Source organism: Melitaea cinxia, chromosome 6 (genome assembly GCF_905220565.1).
Source record: "Melitaea cinxia chromosome 6, ilMelCinx1.1, whole genome shotgun sequence".
NCBI lineage: Eukaryota > Metazoa > Arthropoda > Insecta > Lepidoptera > Nymphalidae > Melitaea > Melitaea cinxia.
This window is the reverse complement of record NC_059399.1, coordinates 11099266-11123266: the sequence shown is the minus strand read 5'-3', so window position 1 is coordinate 11123266 and position 24001 is coordinate 11099266. Positions and strand designations below refer to the sequence as shown.

At 33.3% G+C, this 24001-nt stretch overlaps 3 protein-coding genes and 1 long non-coding RNA gene across 4 annotated transcripts; 3 read left to right on the top strand and 1 right to left on the bottom strand.

Annotated features, from left to right (window-relative positions):
* Positions 1–1104: 1104 nt before the first annotated feature.
* Positions 1105–3423, top strand: LOC123654358 (holocytochrome c-type synthase). The gene is made up of 5 exons (XM_045590267.1): positions 1105–1172; positions 1274–1494; positions 1750–1986; positions 2358–2482; positions 2711–3423. The coding sequence occupies exons 2-5, from the start codon at positions 1336–1338 to the stop codon at positions 2946–2948; spliced, it is 759 nt and encodes a 252-aa protein (XP_045446223.1). The 5' UTR covers positions 1105–1172; positions 1274–1335; the 3' UTR covers positions 2949–3423.
* Positions 3424–3597: 174 nt separating this feature from the next.
* LOC123654357 (BRISC and BRCA1-A complex member 2-like) lies at positions 3598–7334 on the bottom strand. Its single transcript, XM_045590266.1, has 7 exons — positions 7096–7334; positions 6729–7027; positions 5781–5956; positions 5566–5688; positions 5415–5478; positions 4824–4977; positions 3598–3855 (listed from the first exon to the last, which is right to left on the bottom strand). Exons 1-7 carry the CDS (start codon positions 7181–7183, stop codon positions 3659–3661), a joined length of 1101 nt encoding a protein of 366 aa, XP_045446222.1. The 5' UTR covers positions 7184–7334; the 3' UTR covers positions 3598–3658.
* A 2908-nt stretch (positions 7335–10242) lies between these two features.
* On the top strand, positions 10243–14952 carry LOC123654355 (uncharacterized protein YJR142W). Its single transcript, XM_045590265.1, has 7 exons — positions 10243–10387; positions 10473–10570; positions 10683–10823; positions 10966–11143; positions 11747–11882; positions 12495–12724; positions 13425–14952. Exons 1-7 carry the CDS (start codon positions 10303–10305, stop codon positions 13535–13537), a joined length of 981 nt encoding a protein of 326 aa, XP_045446221.1. The 5' UTR covers positions 10243–10302; the 3' UTR covers positions 13538–14952.
* Positions 14953–16208: 1256 nt separating this feature from the next.
* Positions 16209–17536, top strand: LOC123654356. Its single transcript, XR_006743229.1, has 2 exons — positions 16209–16280; positions 16885–17536. It is a non-coding gene; the product is annotated as an uncharacterized LOC123654356 (long non-coding RNA).
* The last annotated feature ends 6465 nt before the right edge of the window (positions 17537–24001 follow it).

Sequence of the window (24001 nt, the reverse complement as noted above, 5' to 3'; positions counted from 1 at the left end):
ATACAATATTTTAAATTGCTCAAAGTGTTAAAAAACTGCACAAGTTGTATTTATAATTGCTCAAGTATAGTTTGGAACAGATCCACTTCCCTTAATTTTTAAATAAATATAAATAGTTTGAACAAATAAAATAATGATATTTGTAAAAAAATGCTAATCGATACATTTTCAATAGCTCAATTCAACTACGTTGTCCTTTTAAATTCATCATTTCATTACAGCCTATACAGTCCACTGCTGGACACAGGCCTCCACAAGTTTACGCCAAAAATAACGTGAACTCATGTGTTTTGCCCATAGTCACCACGCTGGGCAGGCGGGTTGGTGACCGCAGTACTAGCTTTGTCGCACCGAAGACGCTGCTGCCCGTCTTCGGCCTGTGTATTTCAAAGACAGCAGTTGGATGGTTATCCCGCCATCGGTCGGCTTCTTAAGTTCCAAGGTGGTTGTGGAACCTTGTTATCCCTTAGTCGCCTCTTACGACACCCACAGGAAGAGAGGGGGTGGCTAAATTCTTTAGTGCCGTAGCCACACAGCACCCGTAGCCACACAGCACTTTCACTGAAAATCTATCGATTAGTATCTTTTTTATTACGAATATCCGCAATTTTTTGGCTTCGCATCATTGTCTATGCGCACGCGCAGCGTACACCTGTCTTATAATATAAACGTTAAATTTGTTTAAACTATTTATATTTATTTAAAAATTAAGGAAAGTGGAGCTGTTACAAACTGTACTTGAGCAATTATAAATGCAACTTGAGCAGTTCTTTAACACTTTGAGCAATTTAAAATATTGTATACATCAAAAGATATAGGAGTTTGAAAATATTGATAAAAGAATATTTTTCCACGATTTTTTGATTTTTAATTAAATAATTTGAGGTGAGCAATTTAAAAGGACAACGTAGTTAAATTGAGCAATTCACAATCTATCAATTAGTATTTTTTTGATTACAAATATCATTATTTTGCAGGCTGGGGTGGGGTAGGTTATACTTCATCCATGGTCTATGTTCATACCATAGATTATACACTTATATACTGGTACATAGATTATACACTTATATAGTTATATACTGGTATACTGGTAGTTGACTGGTAGTTCATACCACAGAGCATAGTAATACTTACAATTCATACATGCATAATTATGAGATTGCTCAGATCAGGTTAGTTTTTGTAATTTATAACGTTTAAAAGTGAATAAGTAGTATAAATATTAAAATTATTACAAATATGACTGAATGTGTGACTGTGACTTAATTTACAGACATACGATGACGATTCTTGGTTAACCTTGTCACCTTACGTAATTTAATATAAATAACAAAAATGGGGAATAAAGTATCTGCGGAAGCAATTAATATTCATGGAAGTAGTGGAAGTCCACCGCCAGAATGTCCTATGCACAAAAAAGAAGCAAATCCGAAAAACGCAGCTCCATCGGAATGCCCCGTTCAGCACGACAATAATATAAATCCATATAACATGGTAATTTGAATGTTTATTATATATTTTAAGTATTTATTCTTTTGGCTACAAGTAATTAAGTTAATTTTTTTACTATAAGGCTTATGATAATCTATTTACTTAAATTTGACCACAAATTGATACCATTTCCTCTACCCAAGTTTTCCCGGCAGAGATCACAGCGATTTATTTCCAGTTTTTTCTCTTGTAATGTTGTTTATCACGGTGTACAATAAAGATTTGTTATGTTGTTTATTATTTCTTAATTTTTTTAAGATGCCACCTGCCAATCAACAACCTGCTCCTGATCAACCATTCTCACTTCCAACAAATCGTCAAGTGTCTACAATCCCTCGTGCTATGCCTGATGGATCTACCGAATTCTGGGTGTATCCCAGCCAGCAAATGTTCTGGAATGCAATGCTTCGTAAGGGATGGCGTTGGAAGGATGAAGATATCAAACAAAAAGATATGGAGGATATCATAAGAATACATAATGCTAACAATGAGCAAGTATGCATGTTTTATACTAAATATTCTATATTGGTTGACCTACTTTGTGTTATCATACTTTTTTTTTTTAAATTAATTAAGGGCCTTTCTGCCCACGGCTTTGTCTGCAATATTTACACAATTCTGGCTTATTTGTTTCCTCCCATGAAAATTTAGCCTAAACTACTCAGTGATAATGTAGCATAATAATGGTGAAATAATTTTTAAAATAGGTCTAGTATTTTTCAAGTATCAATCCAAATAGAAAAAAATCTATTCTCTTTATACTACTAGCATAATAATAATAATATAGTTTTCATTGTTGTAATATGTAAGTTGTAAAATGTTTTACAAAACAATTAGGATTCTTTCATGTTGCTGATTACTTTCAGGCATGGCAAGAAGTCCTCAAATGGGAAGCATTACATGCTAAGGAATGTGGACATCCTAGATTGAAAAGTTTTGGAGGCAAAGCTACTCAATATAGTCCTAGAGCTCAATTTCGATCATTGTTGGGGTATGTTAGAATATTTTTATTAATGACTACATAATATCATTGTTTTGTAAAACCTGCATTATTTAATAAATCTATTTGCTTTTTATTTATGGTTGCCATACTACTCCTTTAAATAAGTCCAATAAGTTAACTGATTTAAAAAATATCTAATTTTAATATAGGATTAACTTTTTATGTGGTTAGTGCATTACAAAGAGCAATATACAATAATAATTAATTTTTTTATAGATATGAATTGCCCTTTGATCGTCACGACTGGATAGTAGATCGCTGTGGAAAAGATGTTCGCTATGTCATTGATTACTATGACGGAGGTGAAGTTGACAATAAATTTCAATTTGCTCTACTTGATGTCAGGCCAGCCATGGATTCATTTGAGAACATCTGGGACAGAATGAAAGTATTCTATATGAGATATCGTTATGAATTCATTGGAGAGAAGAAAGATAGTAAATTAACTAATTAAAAGTTAATTTTGAGTAGGTGTAGATATTTAGCAATAAAAATATAAACATGTTCATTTCCTCACACTTGTAATATAAGAGTGTACAAAAATAATTTAAAAAAATGTTTTGTGGAGTACTTCTGTCGACATTATTTGTCACTGCAGTAACTCTTTGTGATTTAATTTATGTAATGAAGTTTGCATTGTATCAATAATTCTCAATCAACCTAAATTGAAGCTCTTGCAGTATCCTGGTAAATAATAAATATTATTAAAATAAACAACAAAGTTTAAACCAAAACAATGTCCATTATTATGTTAATTTTAAACTGTACTTAAACATATTTAATGGAAAAAGCATGAGCTTCTAAGAAATGCAAGCATCATATAATTTATTAGAAGGATAATATTCAAAAATTTAAACAACTATTGACTTCAATTACTGCTGTGTCATATTATTTGATCATTTTACTTATTAAATGTTAATGTTTAATTATTTTCTTTTTTATTTAAAACCTTATATAGACCGTGGTATCAATATATATATTTTTTTTATTAATTATAATAAACAAAATTAAAAAACAGCTTTGTCATAAATTAATGTGTGAAACTGACTGATAGTAAATAAAATCAAGATACAGTTTATCAGCAATGAAAAAAAAAAGAACTATTAAAATATACATATTATATTTATTACATGGCAAAATAATCTTAAGAATAACACATTTTCCTTAGTCTAGGTTTGAAGCTTGATGAGTTTGAATTACTCCTTTACATTCATTTTTAAATATTTCAACTTGCTGTTCTATATATCCTTCGATATTGTTGTATGGACAACTTGGAAGAACCTTGAATCTAGGCTTGCCTTTAGAACTGTGGTATACAGAACGAAGAGTCAAAATTGGGGGTTTTTCTGGAAAATTTATACCTGAAAAAGATTCATAACTTGTCTCTTTGTATCCTTTCACAATCAACTTTATAGTTATATTTAAAAAGTTATTACTTAATTTCTTTAGTATAATTGCACCCACTAGTGTCAAGTAGCACAGATGATTTTCTAATTCCACATATAATGGAGACTACACGAAGAAGATTGCTCAAAAAGTTAATGTTTTGAAATGTTAACGAAAAAATTGATTATTCACTTATAAAGAAATAATACTACTAAATTAATCATATAATATCAGGTTCCACTACCACCTTGGAACTTAAGAGGCCGACCGATGGCAGGATAACCATCTAACCACTGGCTTTGAAACACACAGGCCGAAGACGGGCAGCAGCGTCTTAGGTGCGACAAAGTCAGCCCTGCGGTCACCAACCCGCCAGCCCAGCGTGGTGACTATGGGCAACACACATGAGTTCACGCATTTTTGGCGCGAACTTGTGGAGGCCTATGTGCAGTAGTGGACTGCAATAGGCTGGAATGATGATGATGATAAAATAATCATAAATCAAAACATTAAAATTCTCCCAATTTTTAACCGATTTAAAAAAGAAGGAAGTTACTCAATTCGACCGTTTATATATATTTTTTATGTATGTTCGGAGATAACTTTGTCGTTTAGGAACGGATTTTGATAACTTTTTTTTGTTGGAAAGGAGATATAAGGGTGGTACCATGGTAAGGAAACCAGGATCTGAAGATGGAATTCCAGAGAAATCGAGGGGAACCCACGAAAATCGTAGTGACGACTAGTGCGTTTGTTAACTTTTTGTCTACTTACGTTGTATGTTGTACTTGTCAATGTAATTGAAGTCGGTTTTTTTTTGCGTTTGCGAGCAAACACAATTATAATGAAATGAATTATGCTAAATTCTAAAAAAAGGATATATAGAAAATTATATGTATCTATAGTTGATGGCAAACACAATAATTATAATTTATTTACTTACCTATATCTATCTGTAGAATCCAATGAAAATCGTTCATTTCAAATAGGAGAGCTGCACTGTTAGGATCATGTTCTAAAACTGCTCCTTCATATTTAACAATTAGTTGAGCTAATAGTTCACGTTTAAGTTTATCATTATTGAGCAAATCCTGAATCTACAATATTAAATAAATAAATATCTAGACAATACACACACTGTTGTCTGCTCCAAAAGTAATCTAGTTAATGCTTGTTATAGGTAACAGCCGACTGGTATAGCTATATATTTTTTTTCGATAAACATACTTATAAATAGTCATAGTAAATAATACATATATAATATAAATAAATATTTATATTACACCCAGACTCGGGGTGGGAATCAAACCCACAACCCTCGGAGCAGAAAGCAGGGTCACTACAAACTGCGTCAACGGCCTAGTTAACATAACATTAAGTTTTGCATGATTTTTACATAAAGAAAATTCCTAGTATATTATTACTGATAATAATGAAAATAATTTTAACATAGATGTAATCACTTTCAAATGTATATAAAAAAATAATAACATTAAATGAATCACAAATACATATAAGATATTCTTGTATGTACCTTATTGTTTAAAATGTCTGTTACCATTGGAACATAATCCATAAGTACTCCTGATTGATGCATCCTAAAATGTACAAGTAAATATAGTGAAACTTGTAATATATTATTTAAATTAAAAACTGAAAGAATTTAATTTTAAATACATCCTTACATTGGCAAGGATACGTTTCCTAAAACTTTTGTAAGAAAAGGTGAAAGAATTAACTCTGCATTGGTTGAGTTAGGATACCGAACAAGGAGAAGGGCTGTTTCACTTCCTGGATTTTGATCTATCCTGAAATTGAAAATTGATATATAATATCATTTTTATATAATTAATACAAGAAGCTAATACTTATAAGCATCAACATAAAGAGATAATTTTACCCTTCATAATACAATTCTGGTAATCTTGATGAATTTAGTTTTAGTTTGATTAAAAATTCAACAACATGGCCTCCAACCCATACCTCAACATCTTGTTCAGTAGTAAGAGCATTGCCTAGTAACGCACTATATTCAAATGATGCCCGTGAATTTTCATCTTCAATTAATTTTTTCACCTAAAAATATATTCATAAATTAAATCGATGAGGATATTCGGGCACTTACGTGACTCCAGTGGTAATTTAGCGTGACTAGCATGACTGGCGCTAAGTATAGTTTCAAATCTATTGTGGTTCCGTTTCCGTTATTTAACCATGCTGAATACTCCTAGTGTTCTTTAGAAGCCGTGGGCGCAGAGGGAGTGCAGCCCGTGCCCGCTGTAACATAACGCAGACATCCGGGTGAGCGTGGGTGTCTACATTTTGTTACTCAAGGGTGAAGGGGCTGCACCTTCCAAAGTGCCGGAGATGTCACAGAACAAAATTATGCCGATATAAACGTTCTAATTTTGAGGTTAGATCTATGAGATTTCTTTTTTTTTTCAAGAAGTACCAGCCATGGTAGATTAACCCTGGGGTCACGCTAGTACCTGAAAATCTACAGCCAAATTAAATTGCTGTTTGGATTTGAGCTCATAGATAATGAGATATTTGTGCTTGTGTATTGTATGTATTTTTAGATCTCTGAATCTCTTATGGCCAGTTTCAATACTCTATCTATCTCTAAATTTGCTTACTAGCGATAGATTTTTGACACAATTTATATGGAGTTAACGTCAAAATTCTATCTCTAGTAAGCAAATTTAGAGATAGATAGAGTATTGAAACTGGCCATTAGAGTTTATTAAATTATTTACTTAAATTATTTTTAATGTGGTCATAATTATTAATTTAACATGTAACAATAAATATTCGAAAAATGACAATAATATTGAATATTATAATTTACCTGATAAGTTTTATACATGTTAACTAATTCACAGATTACTTCACTAAGGGATCTTGGGTCATTGGCATTCCATTTTGTAAGACTTGGGACACCTTTTGTCAATAAGTCTTCATCAGCATTGCTCAGAAAACTATCATCATCGAAACGAAAATCTGGTGCAAACCATGGGGTTGACGTATCAAATATTACATCCCACTTTAATTTTTTCGAACAGTACGGTAGTACCAAACGAAACTGAGTTTCAGCATCAATTGAGTTGTTACCAATTCTTTCCAAGTCGACTCTAGATTTACATAAACCTAAAAAAAAATATGCGAGTGTAACAGATGTTTTACGATGAGATATTTTACGTTCAGTGTTGTATTACCTAGTTTTAAATTATGAAAAATATTTTCTACAAAAGGCCTAAACATAGGAGAGATATCACTAATAAAGTTATAATTCTCAGTAGCCATTACTAATATAAAACCTCTTATAAATTTATTAAAAAATCTTAGTCGTTAAGTTTGGAATTTTCATAATTTGAACCCAAACACAAATACTTAATTTAGAAATTATTTTGAATATAAATACAACGTTGATAAATTAATTTATACGCCTATCAGATTGAATAATTGGAATTTGATTATTATGACATGATTATGACTGATTACGACAAGTGTTACCAGAAATTTTTGCCCGTCTGATCGACAAAGTGCCGGAAATTATCGTACTTTCGTTTGAACAATTATCATTTATCGTACAACAAGTCAGTCGGCTAAAAAAAGGTCGTCCACACCAAAAAATGTGAATAACAGTTTTCAAATTTCTGTAGGCAAAAAAAGGTCGTTACTTCAGATTATCGTAAAATATTAACAAATTTCAAATTTCAGTTGGTCAAAAAAAAAAGGTCGCACCAAATTCATAATTTGTGAAGAATTCGTTGCTTTTCAATATTTCGGTAAGACAGACAAAATTATCGTACAAATCGCGTACGATCCTAGGGGTACGGATCATAACATCATACATAGGCTTGAATTATCGTATATGCAAGATAATTATTAGTCTTAGGTAGCACATGTACGATGTATTAAAAGGTTACGTTACTTAGTAAGGTAAGAAATGTAATAGTACCAAACGTCTATCGCTATTTGGACCTAATCGGACTAATCGTACACTGTAACAGTACTATCAACTAGTGATGTGCCAGATCGTTAAAAATGTATATCCGCGGATACGGATATTTAGTGTCAAGATTCGCGGATACGGATACGGATCTTTATTTAGTCACTCAATCAGTGTCGGTGTGTGACCTTGAAACGATAGTTTGACGTCACGCCCGCTGTAACGACGGCAGGACTAGCGCTACCAGATCAAATAACCCTATTATCGGGAGAAAAAATTTTTTTCGGGATATTGGGTCTTTGGTCGGAAGAAACAATAATAAAATTAAATTAAAGTTATACATATATTTTTAAAACAACAACATTTAACGTTATTGTTACATCGTCCGCTACCGATACAAATGTCTATATAAACAAAGACTAACAAAAAAAAAACAGAAAATGGTTTTCTCATTACTTATACTATTATATTTTATCAACGATCAACGAATAGAGTAATTTATTTTATAGCTTCCACCTGTATTTTGACTATTTTGTATTGCTTTTCACAGATTTTACCTAAAAGTTGAGTGAAATTATTACGTCTGTTTTTTATTTTTTACCTCATTGCACCTACTAATAAAATAGGCCCGTAATTTGTCATTGGAAATATTAATTTTTCCTTCTGGGAGGTGATTTAAATTAAATGTCTCTTTTAAAGAATAATCATTATATCTACAATTCACCATTATTGATGTCATTAGAAATGTTCAATTTTTATACGAGATCCAAGAGCTCATTCCTTGAGAACAAAGTGTCCTTTTAAGTTAAAATTGGGAGTTGTAGTCGATAAAAATAAAACCACAAATAATGTTTTCAAAATAATGTTTTTTGACAGTTTTAATTACAAAGAACAATAATGTATCATACGACAATCGACAGTTCCTTTCTTTTTAAATCTAATTTTTTTTAATATTCAAAATTGACAGTTCATAGATAACGAGCCGGTAACCTTCGTGGTCGCTCGTGTTGTCCGCGTTACAGAGTCTTTTATATAAGGAGTTCTTACTGAAATTAAGCCCTCCTTCTAAATACTTCATAGCTCGTTTGAAAAACTGCTCTGCTTCTTTATAAAATTGATCCTTTTCAGCATGGGATACTCTTATTGCTATGGATCTGTTCTTACTGCCATAGAATTTATCTTGCATTTGACCTTTGACCTGGCTAGTAGCTCTCTCATTACAGCATCTTTTTTTTATACAGCTAGGTCGGCATACAAGTGTAAGGTTCACCTGATAGTTACCGTCACTTAACGACGCTTGCAACACCAGAAGCATCGCAAGCGCATTCCTGACCGTAGCCCCAATCCCCAAGACACATCACTCACGACAAGAACACGACACTGCTTGAAATTAGTATTATTTAGCTGATTTACTTCCCCAGTCGGGCTGCTCCAGAATTTGAGTGGAATATTTCCTGCTGTACTCCACCTCAGTTGCATAATAACATGAAAATACTGCCGGAGCGCCGAGTGGCAAGGTTTCGTTTGACGAAAATTCGGAACTTAAAATTAATGTTTTCTAACCTGAAGTTGTTTTTCGGGAGAGTATACAAAAACTCGAGAGAAACCCAGTTAACTCTCCGGAACTACTTTCTGAAGTTAATTTTACCGTACCATTGAAATCAGTAAGGAATTATACACCTATTAACTACCTCTGGCATCCACAAATTAATGCCAAAATTCTTTCCTGTGGCGCACGAGTAATTCACTTCAGCCTATGGCGGTCCACTGCTGGACATTGGCTTACCCAAGTTCGCGCCAGATATCCCGGCTTTCCGCAATCCTCATCCAGCCCACACCGGCAATCTTACGTAGATCCTCGATCCAACGGGCCGGAGGACGTCCCACACTGAGTTTACCAAGACGCGGTCTCCACTCCAGGACCCGTCTACTCCAGTAGCCATCGGTCCTGCGACACAGATGACCAGCCCACTGCCACTTCAACTTGCTAATTCTGTGGGCTCTGTCGGTTACTTTCGTTCTCTCGCGCATAGTCTCATTTCTAAACCTATCTTTGAGAGTGGACTGCGGTAGGCTGAAGTGATAAATGTTACCTTTTTTTTAATAGTCGTTTAGTATTTGTACGATAATTTGTAGCCACGACCTTTTTTCTTTTGGTCGATTGAAATTAAATACAGTTATTAAAATTAATGAATCAAAACTTAAAAGTGAAACAAAAATATCTTGTACAAATAATCGATTTGTTGTATCGATACATTCACTGTTTCACCTGAAATTATCTACTCATTGAGAGGAATTGTGTAAAAAAATTACAAAGAAAATTGCTTATGGAAATTCATGAATGAAAACTTAAAAGTTAAAACTAAAAGAAAAATATCTTGAACAAATAATCGATTTATTGAATCGATATTCTTCACTAGTTCACCTGAAGTCCTGAACTACTCATTGAAAGGAATTGTGTAAAACAAATATGAAAGAAATGAATTCTACAATTAAAAATAACATTTCAGAATTAACGAAATTAGCAAAAAAGTTTAATTGTTTTTATTTGTCAGGTTTGTAATGTATATGGTGGTTTTATAACAAAGAAAAGTAAGTTATTAAAGGAAAATGCTTAAAAATATATGTGTACTGTTTAAGGACTTCATCAAGGAATATGTAAGCCCTTCTTAGTTGCTGGACACCAAGTGGGTCTTGTTCGTCCTGATGTACTTAAACACCTTTATAGATTTCCTGAGGTATACTTTATTCTTATTAGTTTTCTGCACTGCGTATTGAGATACGTGTATTGGTATGACAAACGATTAATGTATTCTTTATTACCAGAAATCTTGATGTTTTTAATTTTAGGTCTTCAGAATTACAGGTAAAGTTGTAGAACTCAATCCTGCATTCAGGGACTACCAAGAAAGAACATCGAAAGTTGCTGAAGTTTTGCAAGGTTTGCGTAAAGAAAATGAAATATTTGCGCTTAAAGGTTGGCGGGATGAGGTGAGTAAAAAATTTCATATAAGATTTTTTATTACCATTATGAAAGTGAATACGTTTTGTTTCTTGGCTATAGTTGGCAGTCAAAATACTTTAATTAAACTGTCTTACTTAAAATCTCAAGTTTAATAGAATTTACTTTCAGTGTTTCGAGGTAAGCACTCCATTTCATCATGAAAGTTTGCTCGAGATGGATAGGAGTGCAACGTGTTTATTTGGTATAAGAAACTATGGCGTCAGTGTAAATGGCTATTTGTATCATCCTACAAAAGGACTTTGTATTTGGTTACAACAAAGGAGCTTCACTAAGCAGACATGGCCAGGTAAAATGTACATAATTTTTTTTATTATTAAAATAGAATAAAGTCCACCTGAAGGTAAGTGGTTACCATAGCCCATAGACTCCTGCAAAACAAGCATCATTACTTCCTGTTGTGCACTTCTAATAAGCTCTGTCTACCTTTCCACAGGAGCACAATATTCTCGAGCTCAGTATTATTTTGCTTTGATCTGTAAGGTACTTTCCTAGTCAAGGTGGTCAATATTTTGAGCATGTATTTGATATATAAATCACTATTCCTTTTTTTTGTTTTATCACATTAAATGATAAACAATTTTTGAAACTTGTCTAATTCTGTAACTGAAGGATACTTTTTTTACTTTATACATATGCAACTTTTTAAAAATTAATGTGGAATTACATTAATTTATTTGCATTGACTTGGGTCGATGATGATATTAGGTATTGACTGGTAGAAATTAGTGAAAGAATAAAATGTAGAAATATTTAATTAAACATCTTTTCCTTCACCTACCTCTGTCTACAGATTCATAAGATTTACACTTTTTTTTTCTAATCATATTTCATTCTTCCCTAAAATACACAAAATTGAATGATAAATAAAACTGATATTAATGAATTATAGGTAAGTGGGATTGTTTTGTTAGTGGTGGATTAGCAGTAGGTTTTGGAGTTCTTGAGACGTGCATAAAAGAAGTTGCAGAAGAAGCATCTGTTGTAGGAGAGTTAGCAAAAAAGTTGGTGCCTGCCGGCTGTGTTAGGTATGTTATTATCTATTATGTAAAAAAAAATAGCGTCATGATAAACATTTTTGAATATCATATCAAAAATTGACCGCTCCATCGGGGTTCGAACCCGCGTCTCCGACTGACCGTGTCGGCGATCTAGCCAATTAAGCTATGGAACGATGTACCCGCTGGATCGAAATTTTTGATATGATGATTTTTATATTCGGTTTAAGCGAACCGTGGCGCCGTCTATAATGAGCTCTTTACAGAAACGATGTATGGAACGATGAATGATGTCGATCCAGCGGGTACATCGTTCCATAGCTTAATTGGCTAGAGCGCCGACATGGTCAATCGGAGACGCGGGTCCGAACGCCGCTGGAGCGGTCAATTTTTGATATGATATACAAAAATGTTTAGAATTCCTAATGTGTGGGTACCACAAAAATAAAATCGTAGATAGTGTGATTTTTATTTTATCTCATACATTTGTTTTAAAAAGACTTATTATTCAGAAGTGCTCTGGCTAAGATTTTATTTTATGTTTAGGTATAATTGATGTAAATATAATAATACATGCTGTCGGCAATCACCACTATTATGTTATTATTTATAAAGGCCATAATATAATTGTATTTATTTCAGCTTCTATTTCGAAAGTGAAAGGGGGTTGTTTCCCAATACAGAATATGTGTATGATCTTGAGCTTCCATTGGACTTTGTTCCAAAAAATGCAGATGGTGAAGTAGAAACATTTGAACTCTTGACTGCTGAAGAATGTGTACAAAGAGCACTTACACCCCAATTTAAGACCACAAGTGCCCCAGTTTTGATGGATTTTCTTATTCGAAAAGGATACATTAATCCTGAGAATGGTATATATCTTTTATATGTATTTAATCAACTAAAATGTGTATGGTTTTATTACTAATTTTAAAACAATCTAAGTTGCCTTTTACTTACGATTCAATATGTTTTAGCCTTTGCAATGTCTCATTATAATCAGAAATTGTCTGAAGTGATACAATAATTATTGCATCATTATAACTTTATCACATTTTTTTGGAATTTGTGTACTTTTTTTAATCTTATCTGTTGATATATTGTTTTTTAATGTTTACGTGAATTTCACATATTATAATAAAACAACTTTTTCGGATTTTATTGTGGCTTATTAAGTTTTTGCTGTAAAGTTGTTTCATTATCTGTTGATATTTATCTGCAGAAATTAATCAAATCACATTTTTATCTATTCTTTACATTAAAATGGCTGCTTAATTTCGATAAGATAGTGCAGATTAAACAGGTATTTTTGCTATTTTTATAGATATTTTCTTTTATGGGGAATTGTTATTTTATAAGGATCATAAAATAATCATAATAACTATTACTGATTTCGAATTATGAATCTATAATAAACTAGATTCCTCAGTTTAGAATTATGTTATAATTATCTAAACTGTGGCATCTATTGCATATTTTGCACAGTCAGTCATTACTAAAGAAAAATTCTAGTTGGCATATTAGTTCTTACGTTTCTTACACTCTAAATAACAAGATAATTTTGTTTTTCAGAACCAAACTACAGATACATTGTGGAGTTACTTCATGTCCCTCTGCAGACCATTTACAACTGGCCAAAAACTGATATTTCATCTAATGGTGATGTTCAAAACTTAGAATGTTAATCTTTTTGAAGCTGTGTACCTAGTTGGATTTGATTATAATAATTAAGTTTGTTTCGAAAGTTATTAGATTGATATATTTATTCACACTTTTATATTTACTTAGACATCTTCAAGGTATTTCTAATTCATAAATAAATTATCAGTGGCCTAATTTGTAACTAGTATTAGTTTTTATGTGTATTCTTTCGAATGTAATGAAATAAAGACCAAGTCCTGATAATTTTATAGTCTTGTTGGTAATCACTAGAGACAGCGATAGTTTAGCTAGGAACATTTAATTTCTGTGATACTTTGCCAGTGTGGTATAAGGTATTTGTATGTAATTTTAGTTGAATTAATTACCTCTTTAAAAATGTTTCCCAATTTAACATGTTGAAATAAGAATTTTGAAGAAAATACCAGTGAATAATTTGTTACCTTGAATGGTCCACGGTATAATCCGACGTCATAATCTAGTCATGCTTAAATGGTTTAAGAGGGTGGATTCAGTAACTATATTTTTGGGTCTAAAATGAGATCAATATAGAAATATGATAGTTGTAGGACTTAAATATTTATCAACATGTTGAAGTGTGATACATACGTATTTTTTTGTTAGACTGGTTTTTGGTTTGTGAGGTTTTGGATTACTTATGTGATATCAATGCGGCTAAGACCGGCATAGTAAGGAATATGACAAACTTTACGAATCGTGCCCATCTTAGTAGATATGGTTGATTCGAAGTTATAAGTCAACTTGATCTACACCTAACAAATCTATCATAGTTTATTTATTTATTTTTTTGTAGTAAATGCATTGGATCCGCACTGAAAAATAATCCTTAGTACGAATCCCGTTAAAACGACGTTAATGTTTACGGCAATTACTTAATTAACTTACATTATATAATTTCCTCGTTCTTTCGCCTGCTTAGATTATGCACGATTTTACGTATAGCCGATTCATTATTTATAACAAGAGTTTGTTTGTTATGGTCCAGCTACGTATCTATTTTCATTATAGTACTTTTTTGGTAGATTTTTTTTAATATCCTATATTATTGATACAAAATATGTTTAATGTTACTATGCCATAAAAGAAGGGATTTTAATTTTATTACCAATATTTTATTATGAAGGATGATTTATTGGTTTAAATTTCAATATGATCATGTCGATATAATTATGTAGTGTAATAATTAAATATAGTGCGTGTAGTATAATGTTTGAAACGCTAGTGGTATGTCGTGTATCGTCGACAATTTTATACATTTTTATGAAGTAACGTTTTTGGCGAAAGATCGATCGAAGATATCGATTATTATTATACCACGTAGATATTAAAACTTGATTTATTAATAAATGTAATCGTTTATATTTACTTCATATAGTTAAATAGAATGTCCTGAAGGGATAAATAAAACAATAATAATTCATTTTTATTTTCATTTTTCTCTAGTCACCTCAAACCCGATTTAAAAATTTATTAAAATTATTATATATAAAAAAAAAACTTTGTGATAACACTGTTACAGAATTAACAATATCGAAGATTTGCAACATCATTAGAAGGTTTCGCAAAACATGTTGATCATAGAGCAACACGGAGGGGAGTGGCCATTGCGTTTGTTAACGATACAAAACTTTCTGTCATTTTTTGCGGGGGGAAATTACACACATGCACACTTTATCTAATTCCCACACAAAAATAATCGTCTGTCACTACGAAACTCACACATACTAAATTAAAATCACACTTACATTTTTCACACACACATAGATACATTCTATGTCATTACAGTATAATGACACGCCGCAACTACACTGAAAAGTTGCTAACAGCCGTGGTTGTAACAACTGTCGATATGCATTATCGATAAATTCAACTACCCCCTCGTCTGTGAAGCGTCCCATTATAGGACACGGTAATTTTTGCCGAGTCTGTGGAGCGTCCTTTCATGGGACTCGACACAGCGGTGATCTCATTGTTTAGTTTTAAATATTTTTTGTCGTGTATGTAGGTTTTACTCTATCGCACTCAGCAAAGATCGTATTAGAATGAAATTTCTCTCACTCTGACATTCGATTTAGAACGTCTGTGGAACAAAAAAAGTTTGAATTTGATGTTTTAATGTGTCACTAGTTCAGGCGGTGACTGCTGCGTAGCCATGCTAAGTTTATATCACTGAAAAGAAAAGAGAGATATATATCATTTTGATCTTAGGATATATATCACTCATTTAGCTCTTCAGCTCATTTAGCTCAGTGAAATAATTTTATAAAGCAACCAAAATGCAAATATCACTCATTTAGCTCTTCAGCTCATTTAGCTCAGTGAAATAATTTTATAAAGCAACCAAAATGCAACCTTATGTGGTTGGAAAAAAATACTTTTTCGCTTGTTCAAAGCAAGACGATTGAGTCTATGACCTTGTGAAATATGAATCGAAAAGATACAGAGCCATAACTAACTATCTCTCTCTTTCGCATGATAAACGCCATCGTCCGATCGAGTGGCTCACTAGCTCAGTCTCGTTTACTCCCGCTCAGTACGTCAGTCTCTCGAAAATGAATCATAAGACTAGTGAGCTGGAGATATATTTGAAACGTAAGTGAGCTGATGAGAGATTAGCTCACTTGAAAAGATATGTTTCATTTGTATCACTCACTCATGAGTTACACAAGTCTACTGCTGCGTATTATCGCTTGATTTTTCCTAAACTTGTGCGTTTTGTGTGATTTCAACAGGAATAACCATGGAACAGTAAGTAATATTTCATTTTATATACTCATATTGATATATTCTTTACTTTTTAAGACAAAAACAGCCTTAGAACCAACGTCCAAGTGACTTTACAAATTTGTAGGTAGATTTCGTTTTGTCATATTTAATCGAAAAAATTTAAAAACTCTAAAGTATCTGCGTAATTAGGTCACAAATATATTGAACTACAATCTAATAATTCCAAAATACATGTAATTTAGTCGAAAATGTAAAAATACCGAGCTCAAAGACATGAAGACGCTCAAAAGTCCTTTTCTGGGACTCGCCACAGACAGGCATTTTGCATCACAAAATGGCCGCCGGTTGGATAATATGGATAAGGCTATTGAAATTCATATTAGTTTTTTTTTGTTACACACATATACACATATATATAGCATATATTAAATAGTGTTTGGATTCTGTGCTAAAGGCAGTTTCTATGACGAATCAATTTATAAAAAAAAAACGGATTTTGATAGATTTTTAAATTATCTTTTTTATGCATTTTCATTGACTTGATTCTTTTAGCACTTTTAATGTTGTTAATTTTTTTTTATTCCGGATATGTTTATTTTGCACTCACAGTTTGTTTTTGTTACAGGTTATTTGTGGCGTTTTGACGTACACGCCGACTGTACAATATTAAACTACCTACATTTCAGTCTACCGCGACCACGGCTTTTGTAAAGATGTCGAAACGCCGGAAAAGAAAAATAAAAATCCCGTTTATACAGCAATAAAATAGTTAAATAAAAATAAGTTCGAAAAAAAATCATATTGATTAAATAAAACAGTCGTATCCATACTATTGTAGCTTCATGGAGCAACTATGCTCATATTTCACTGTTTTTAATAACATCGTTTTTGATATTTCTCTTCTAAACATGTGTTATTTTTCATTGTAATTGATGCTTAGTTCTATGTAAATCTTGAATAATTAACAACTATAACACTTGGAAGTATATATTCTGCAAAATCTTAGTGTTTTTGAGACAATGTTTTTTGTAAGAATTTCGAGCCTCATTTTTGATACATCCATACTCAAGATGTGTTGAATATTATAATGTGCCATTATTTATACTAGCTTGGCAGTAAGTTAAAATTATTGTAAACAAAAAACGCTTTGTCCCTGACGCCAGGAACATATTGTAAACTAATGAAATGTGAGACCCACTTAAGTGGCTTTTGAAGAGGTGCTTTTTTTGTCGTATGTTAAAAAGAGGGTACAGTGAAAAAAAAATGTATGTAAGGTATGCCATTTCTTTTTTAATTTTATTATATATATAAGATTGTATAAGAAAAATATAATATTACATCCAGCTATCGTTTTATTTTTTATAAATGAGAAAATAAAAGTTAGATTTTAAGAGACCCATATTCTTTCTCCTAGAACAGTTATAATACAATTCAAAGTCAAGCCTAAGTGGTGTAAGAAATTAAAGAAATATATCATAATTATAAAATTTACTGTAATTTTACTAGATTTCAACTACATTTTGAAATAAAACGGTTTTTCCGAACCTAAGTCGTGCTCAAACCCCTGTCTGTGGGAAGTCCTGTCATGGGATCCACAGATTGGCACTAATTGTCATTTTTATAGCTCACGGACGAGAGGCTACTCGGTTAGGGAAATAATGTTTTTAAAGTGATACAAAGGTAAGATATTATTACAAAAATAGACTTAATTTATTATATACTACAAATCAAACATCTTCATGTAAAATAAACGATTATAAAGAGTAAAGATTTGATTGTTTGTTTGTTAGCATTGAATAGGCTCCGAAACTATTGGACCGATTCAAAAAATTATTTCATCGTTGAGAAGCTACACTATCCTTGAGCGACATAGGTTATACTATATTTTTAAAAATATTAGGGATCTTTACTAAAACTCCAATAATGTAACCCAAGGGATAAAAAAATATCCTAAAAAAGTTCTTACATTGCGTGCGCTGCAAAAACTAATGATAATAGAAATATATAATGTTGTAAGACTTTGTAGAACACACCATTATCTACAATAATTGTATTTGCTCGCAAACGAAAAAAAAAACTGACTTCAATTACATCGACAAGTAATACAATATATGTAATATATACGCGTTATCAAAGGTTACTCAAAAAGTTGTTATCAGATCTCGATGTAATTTAAACGCAACCACATGATAAACATCAGCTTTCTATTAAATTAAAAATAATCAAAATTGGTCCACCCAGTCAAAAGTTCTGAAGTAACATACATAAAAAAATACACTCGAATTGAGACCCTCCTCCCTTTTTGGAAGTCGGTTAAAAAGTGTCGCGACAGCATATGTCTAACTATTATAATTATGCCACAATACGTTTGGTGCAACGTTGTTGTGCCAAACAATGCCAGTCTACAATAAACGATTTAAAATTAACCCACATTTTGAGGAGTTGGTGATGTACACTGTGATGTCAACGAATCAGGAATAAGGAGCGTAGCACTAATGGCATCATAAGATGATAGCCTGTCATCTGCTAGATTGAATGATTTGTTGATGACTCTGAAAGAATGGATTTAACATTGTTAATTTTCAAAGTTGACAAATCTAAGTTTCGTTTCACTACTATGACAAAGGTGAACCATATCTTGATTACCTTGTACATGAGACAAAAAAAAAACTTACGGGACAAAAACAGTGTGGCGTTAGTGTTGGTTTGGTGCCCTCGACTAATCCTTCTATTGTTCGCCAACACTTGAAAGTTAGTGGTATTGATATGATCTGAACAAATTACACTATTTTTTGTGGGCGTCCAGGTCTGTCTGTTATGACAATTTTTTTCCATGTATCCCTTAAATTTGGATTTTCAGAAAACCTGCCAAATTTTTATATAAAACATTATGGTCGAAGTTCACATTAAGTAATTCTAGTAAAATGTATTAATACTCGTAATACGCGTATTATATTTGTCAACACTAGTACTGTCATACGCAATTACAAAGGAATTTGTAAACAACAGATGCAACGATCGCGCCACCTAGCACATCGTTCGATAGTCATCTACCCTCATTTATTATATTACTCGAGTTATTCTGACGTGTATAAAATGAACAGTGCAACCGCCGCTAAGGCAGTCCTGGCTCTGGCTTGGCACGATGCACTTGTTGTATCCTGCTAGTAGCTTAACCTAGACTCATTCGATAATTAATTTGTGCATACGAATTAATTGTTACATATTATGGCGGATAACTCGAGCAGTGAAGGTGAGCGTTGATACGTATCCCAAAGGAGATCTCCTTAAACCTACACCTGGGTCGCAAGTCCTAGGCACTGCTCTGAGTTACTCCCTATGCCACACGATAGATTGGATCGGATCGCTGAAGAGCGCGCATGTATCCACATGTTGGGTAGACATTACAATTTCGTTATAATCTTTTGAAGTACTACCCACATAATATTGTAAAGAGTGCGAGTATAACCTACGCCCGCGCCCTGCGAATATAGAAAAGGAGCTTCCAATTTAGTCGAAAGACTACATCAGAAGTGGGATGAGCCTAGTACGCCCGAGCGACGTCTATGTAAAGGGTTGAAAGGGCCTTGTACGCCCGGGCCATGGGTAGCTGGTTGAAGGGGCCTTGTACGCCCGGACCACGCTACAGAGTGAGGGTGAAAGGGCCTAGCACGCCCGACCCACGGTTGGTAGCTGGTTGAAAGGGCCTTGTACGCCCGGGCCACGCTACAGAGTGAGGGTGAAGGGGCCTAGCACGCCCGACCCACGGTTGGTAGCTGGTTGAAGGGGCCTTGTACGCCCGGACCACGCTACAGAGTGAGGGTGAAGGGGCCTAGCACGCCCGACCCACGGCTGGTAAGCTGGTTGAAGGGGCCTTGTACGCCCGGGCCACGCTATAGAGAAGGGGCGAAGGGGCCTAGCACGCCCGACCCACGGTTGGTAAGCTGGTTGAAGGGGCCACGTACGCCCGGACCACGCTATGTCTAGAAGTGATGAAGGGGCCCAGTACGCCCGTCCCGCTAGTGAATTATGGTCTCAGCGTTTTGGTCAGGAATAGCCGAACAGTTATTAATGTCACCCGTTAGTGTTGTATAGGTCGGGAGTAGTAACGCCGAGTTGGCGGATGCATGACATGGACGCACGAGGTCGTGCGATTGTCAGGGTTGGCCGTGTCAACACTAGTACTGTCATACGCAATTACAAAGGAATTTGTAAACAACAGATGCAACGATCGCGCCACCTAGCACATCGTTCGATAGTCATCTACCCTCATTTATTATATTACTCGAGTTATTCTGACGTGTATAAAATGAACAGTGCAACCGCCGCTAAGGCAGTCCTGGCTCTGGCTTGGCACGATGCACTTGTTGTATCCTGCTAGTAGCTTAACCTAGACTCATTCGATAATTAATTTGTGCATACGAATTAATTGTTACATATTATGGCGGATAACTCGAGCAGTGAAGGTGAGCGTTGATACGTATCCCAAAGGAGATCTCCTTAAACCTACACCTGGGTCGCAAGTCCTAGGCACTGCTCTGAGTTACTCCCTATGCCACACGATAGATTGGATCGGATCGCTGAAGAGCGCGCATGTATCCACATGTTGGGTAGACATTACAATTTCGTTATAATCTTTTGAAGTACTACCCACATAATATTGTAAAGAGTGCGAGTATAACCTACGCCCGCGCCCTGCGAATATAGAAAAGGAGCTTCCAATTTAGTCGAAAGACTACATATTTAATTTAATGCAATTTTATTATATAACTATGTTTATTAAAAAAAGCTAGCAATATTCGGTTTAAAGAATCTTTATTTTTCTCATAAGACATACAATTTCAGTATATAGTCACTTAAAATGAGAAACATTAAAAATAATATGAAACGGTATAGTAATGTTCGGTGCGTGTGTCTATATGTTTTGGTGTGTGTGTGTGTGTGTGTGTGTGCGCGCGTGTGTGTGTGTGTGTGTGTGTGTGTGTGTGTGTGTGTGTGTGTGTGTGTGTGTGTGTGTATTGGTGCGTGCGGTCGTCTGTTGGTGCATGCGTGCGTATGTAGCGTGTATTTGTGTATTTTTTATGTATGCGTGCTTGATATAATATTATTAATGAATTTGTGTTTTCTAGTATTTTTTATTTATTTATTTTATTTTTTTTTAAATTTTTTTTTTTTTTTTTTTTAATTTTTTAAAGCCTGTATAGGCAAGTTAATATTACGTTTAATCAAAGTTACTAAGAATGTAATTTTTTAGCAATTCTTTAAATTTTGCCATGGACTTTACGTTAGTTATACATTCGGGTAAGTTATTATACATTCTAGCTCCATCATATTTTATATTTAATTTACCGTAATTTGTCCTGGTTCTGGGTAACTGTATTAAATTGGTATTTTTCCTGCGTTTACTATATTTACTGGGATTTTTGAGATCAAAACGTAACTGGGTTTGTAGTGTTCCTTTGAGTATTTTTCTGACTAACATGCATGTATTGTAGGTATATATCTGTTTTACATTAAGAAGCTTTGTTATTTTGTAAACATCTTTTGTAGGTGTCAAGAAATCCATTTTATATAGTACTTTTATTAGTTTATTTTGTGTTCTTTGTAAAGGTTGTAAGTTACTCTTAGCTGCGCATCCCCATATCTCAGTAAGATACTCTAGATGTGGTTTAACTAAGGTATTGTATATAACAATTCGTAGTTTTTCTGGTATGCATTTGGATAGATTTCTTAGGCAACCAAGTAAAGAAATTAGTTTTTTACGTATTTTCATTATGTGGGGTTTCCATGTTAGCTTGTGGTCTAAAATTAACCCGAGATATTTTTCTTGTTCGGATATTTTTAGAATGTCATTATTTATTTTAAGCGTTAAATTTTGATTAATATTTTTGTTTTTAGCGGCGAAAATCATGTATGCTGTTTTGCTGGTATTTATTGTGAGAAGGTTATATTTAAACCACTCTTCAAGGGTATCAAGATCTTTTTGAGATTTTGCCATAATTTCATTTATATTTTCTCCATAGTAGAAAAGGCATGTGTCATCTGCATATAATATTATATCCCCAGTTAGGTCGAGTTCACTAATGCTATTAATGTAAATCAGGAATAATAATGGTCCTAATATGGATCCTTGTGGGACACCGTGAGTTATCTTAGCCATAGTACTTTTACTGTCGCCAATCTTGACTATTTGATATCGATTATCTAAGTAAGACTTTAGAATATTATATGCAGTGTCACTAAAAAGGTAACTAAGCTTTTTAAGTAAGAGTGGGTGACTCACCGCGTCAAATGCTTTTTTGATGTCAATGAATATGCCTACGGCCACCTGTTTTTTATCAATAGCACTTTTTATATTACTAACTAAGTCAATGGTAGCTGCTAAAGTATTCGACTTCGGCCTAAATCCATATTGTTTTTTAGAGAGAAAGTCAATGTCATTTAGATGTTGATATATTTGCGTGTAAAGTATTTTTTCAAATATTTTAGAAAGGACTGGTAAAACTGATATAGGCCTATAGTTACTTGGGTCAGTTTTTAGGTCAGATTTATAAATGGGACTAACTTTAGCTATTTTTAGGCTGTCAGGAAAAGATCCTTCATCTAAGCACTTATTTATACAAGCGACTAATTCATCCACTATTAAATCTTTTATACATTTTAGTGTTTTAGTATTTATTTGGTCGATACCAGAGCTCGAATTACTGTCCAAATTATTAATAATTTTCAAGACCTCCAACGATGTACACGGTTTGAATCTGTTTAAAAGAGTAGTCGATGTGTTTTGTTGTGTGAAAGGGTGAGTGTTTGGGTTGTGATAATGTGTAGGAATACAATTTACCAAAACAGAGCCAATCGTTGAGAAAAAGTTATTGAACGTATTACATATTTCTGTGCAGTCCGTAATAATATTGCCATTAATTACTAGTTTAGATGGGACATTGCAGTTTTTTACTTTGTTGTTGCTTAGACTGGATATTAAGTTCCACATCTTCTTAGGTTTCCTCCTGCAATTCTCAAAAGCATTGAGGTAATATTGTTTTCTTAGTCGTTTGATCACTTTGTTAACTTTATTCTGCTCAATTGTAAACTGCTCCTTTAATTTGTCGTCCTTGGGATTCATTTTAAATTTTACCCATGCTTTATTTCGTATGTTGATATAATTAATTACTTCCTGTGTTATCCAATCATCCTTTGGTAAGTTTTGAATTTTAGTTTTAAGTGTTTTGTTGGCCTTTATATTTTCTTGAATGAATTGTTCCAGATTAGAGAAAACATGATTTTTGTTAGTGAAATTTTTTTGCGACATATCAGAGTAAAGAGATGTATAGTTAACTGCTTCGTATTGTATTTTTGGCTTTGGCACAACTATACGCTTTTTTAATTCAAAATAGATTTGTTTATGATCCGACATACTAGATTCAATTAAACAAAATTGAAATGGGTGTTCTTTCACGTTCGAGCAGATATGGTCTATTATCGTTTTAGTTGTGTTCGTCTCTCGCGTACAATGTTCTACATCAATTTTATTCAATAAAATGTATCCTGATTCCCTTATGCAGTTTTGATACTCCATTGCTCGGGAGTCATTAGAGAGCAGGTTGATATTGAAATCACCAAAGACGACACATCGCTTTCGCTGTTCGAGATATGTTGAGAATCTATCCAAGAAGTCATTTACGTTTGTATCAGGTGGTCTATACACCAATCCTATGTTTAGAGCTAGTTTGTTAATATAGATC

Bases quoted from the DNA above. Each gene is read 5' to 3' on its own strand.
- LOC123654357 (XM_045590266.1), bottom strand. From the start codon at position 7,183: ATGGCTACTGAGAATTATAACTTTATTAGTGATATCTCTCCTATGTTT. The intron at 5,957-6,728 runs GTAAATTATAAT...ATATATTTTTAG, and splicing joins ACATGTATAAAACTTATCAG to GTGAAAAAATTAATTGAAGA. The intron at 4,978-5,414 runs GTACATACAAGA...TTAATATTGTAG, and splicing joins CAGACATTTTAAACAATAAG to ATTCAGGATTTGCTCAATAA.
- LOC123654358 (XM_045590267.1), top strand. From the start codon at position 1,336: ATGGGGAATAAAGTATCTGCGGAAGCAATTAATATTCATGGAAGTAGT. The intron at 1,495-1,749 runs GTAATTTGAATG...AATTTTTTTAAG, and splicing joins ATATAAATCCATATAACATG to ATGCCACCTGCCAATCAACA. The intron at 1,987-2,357 runs GTATGCATGTTT...GATTACTTTCAG, and splicing joins ATAATGCTAACAATGAGCAA to GCATGGCAAGAAGTCCTCAA.
- LOC123654355 (XM_045590265.1), top strand. From the start codon at position 10,303: ATGAAAGAAATGAATTCTACAATTAAAAATAACATTTCAGAATTAACG. The intron at 10,824-10,965 runs GTGAGTAAAAAA...ATTTACTTTCAG, and splicing joins TTAAAGGTTGGCGGGATGAG to TGTTTCGAGGTAAGCACTCC. The intron at 11,883-12,494 runs GTATGTTATTAT...TATTTATTTCAG, and splicing joins GTGCCTGCCGGCTGTGTTAG to CTTCTATTTCGAAAGTGAAA.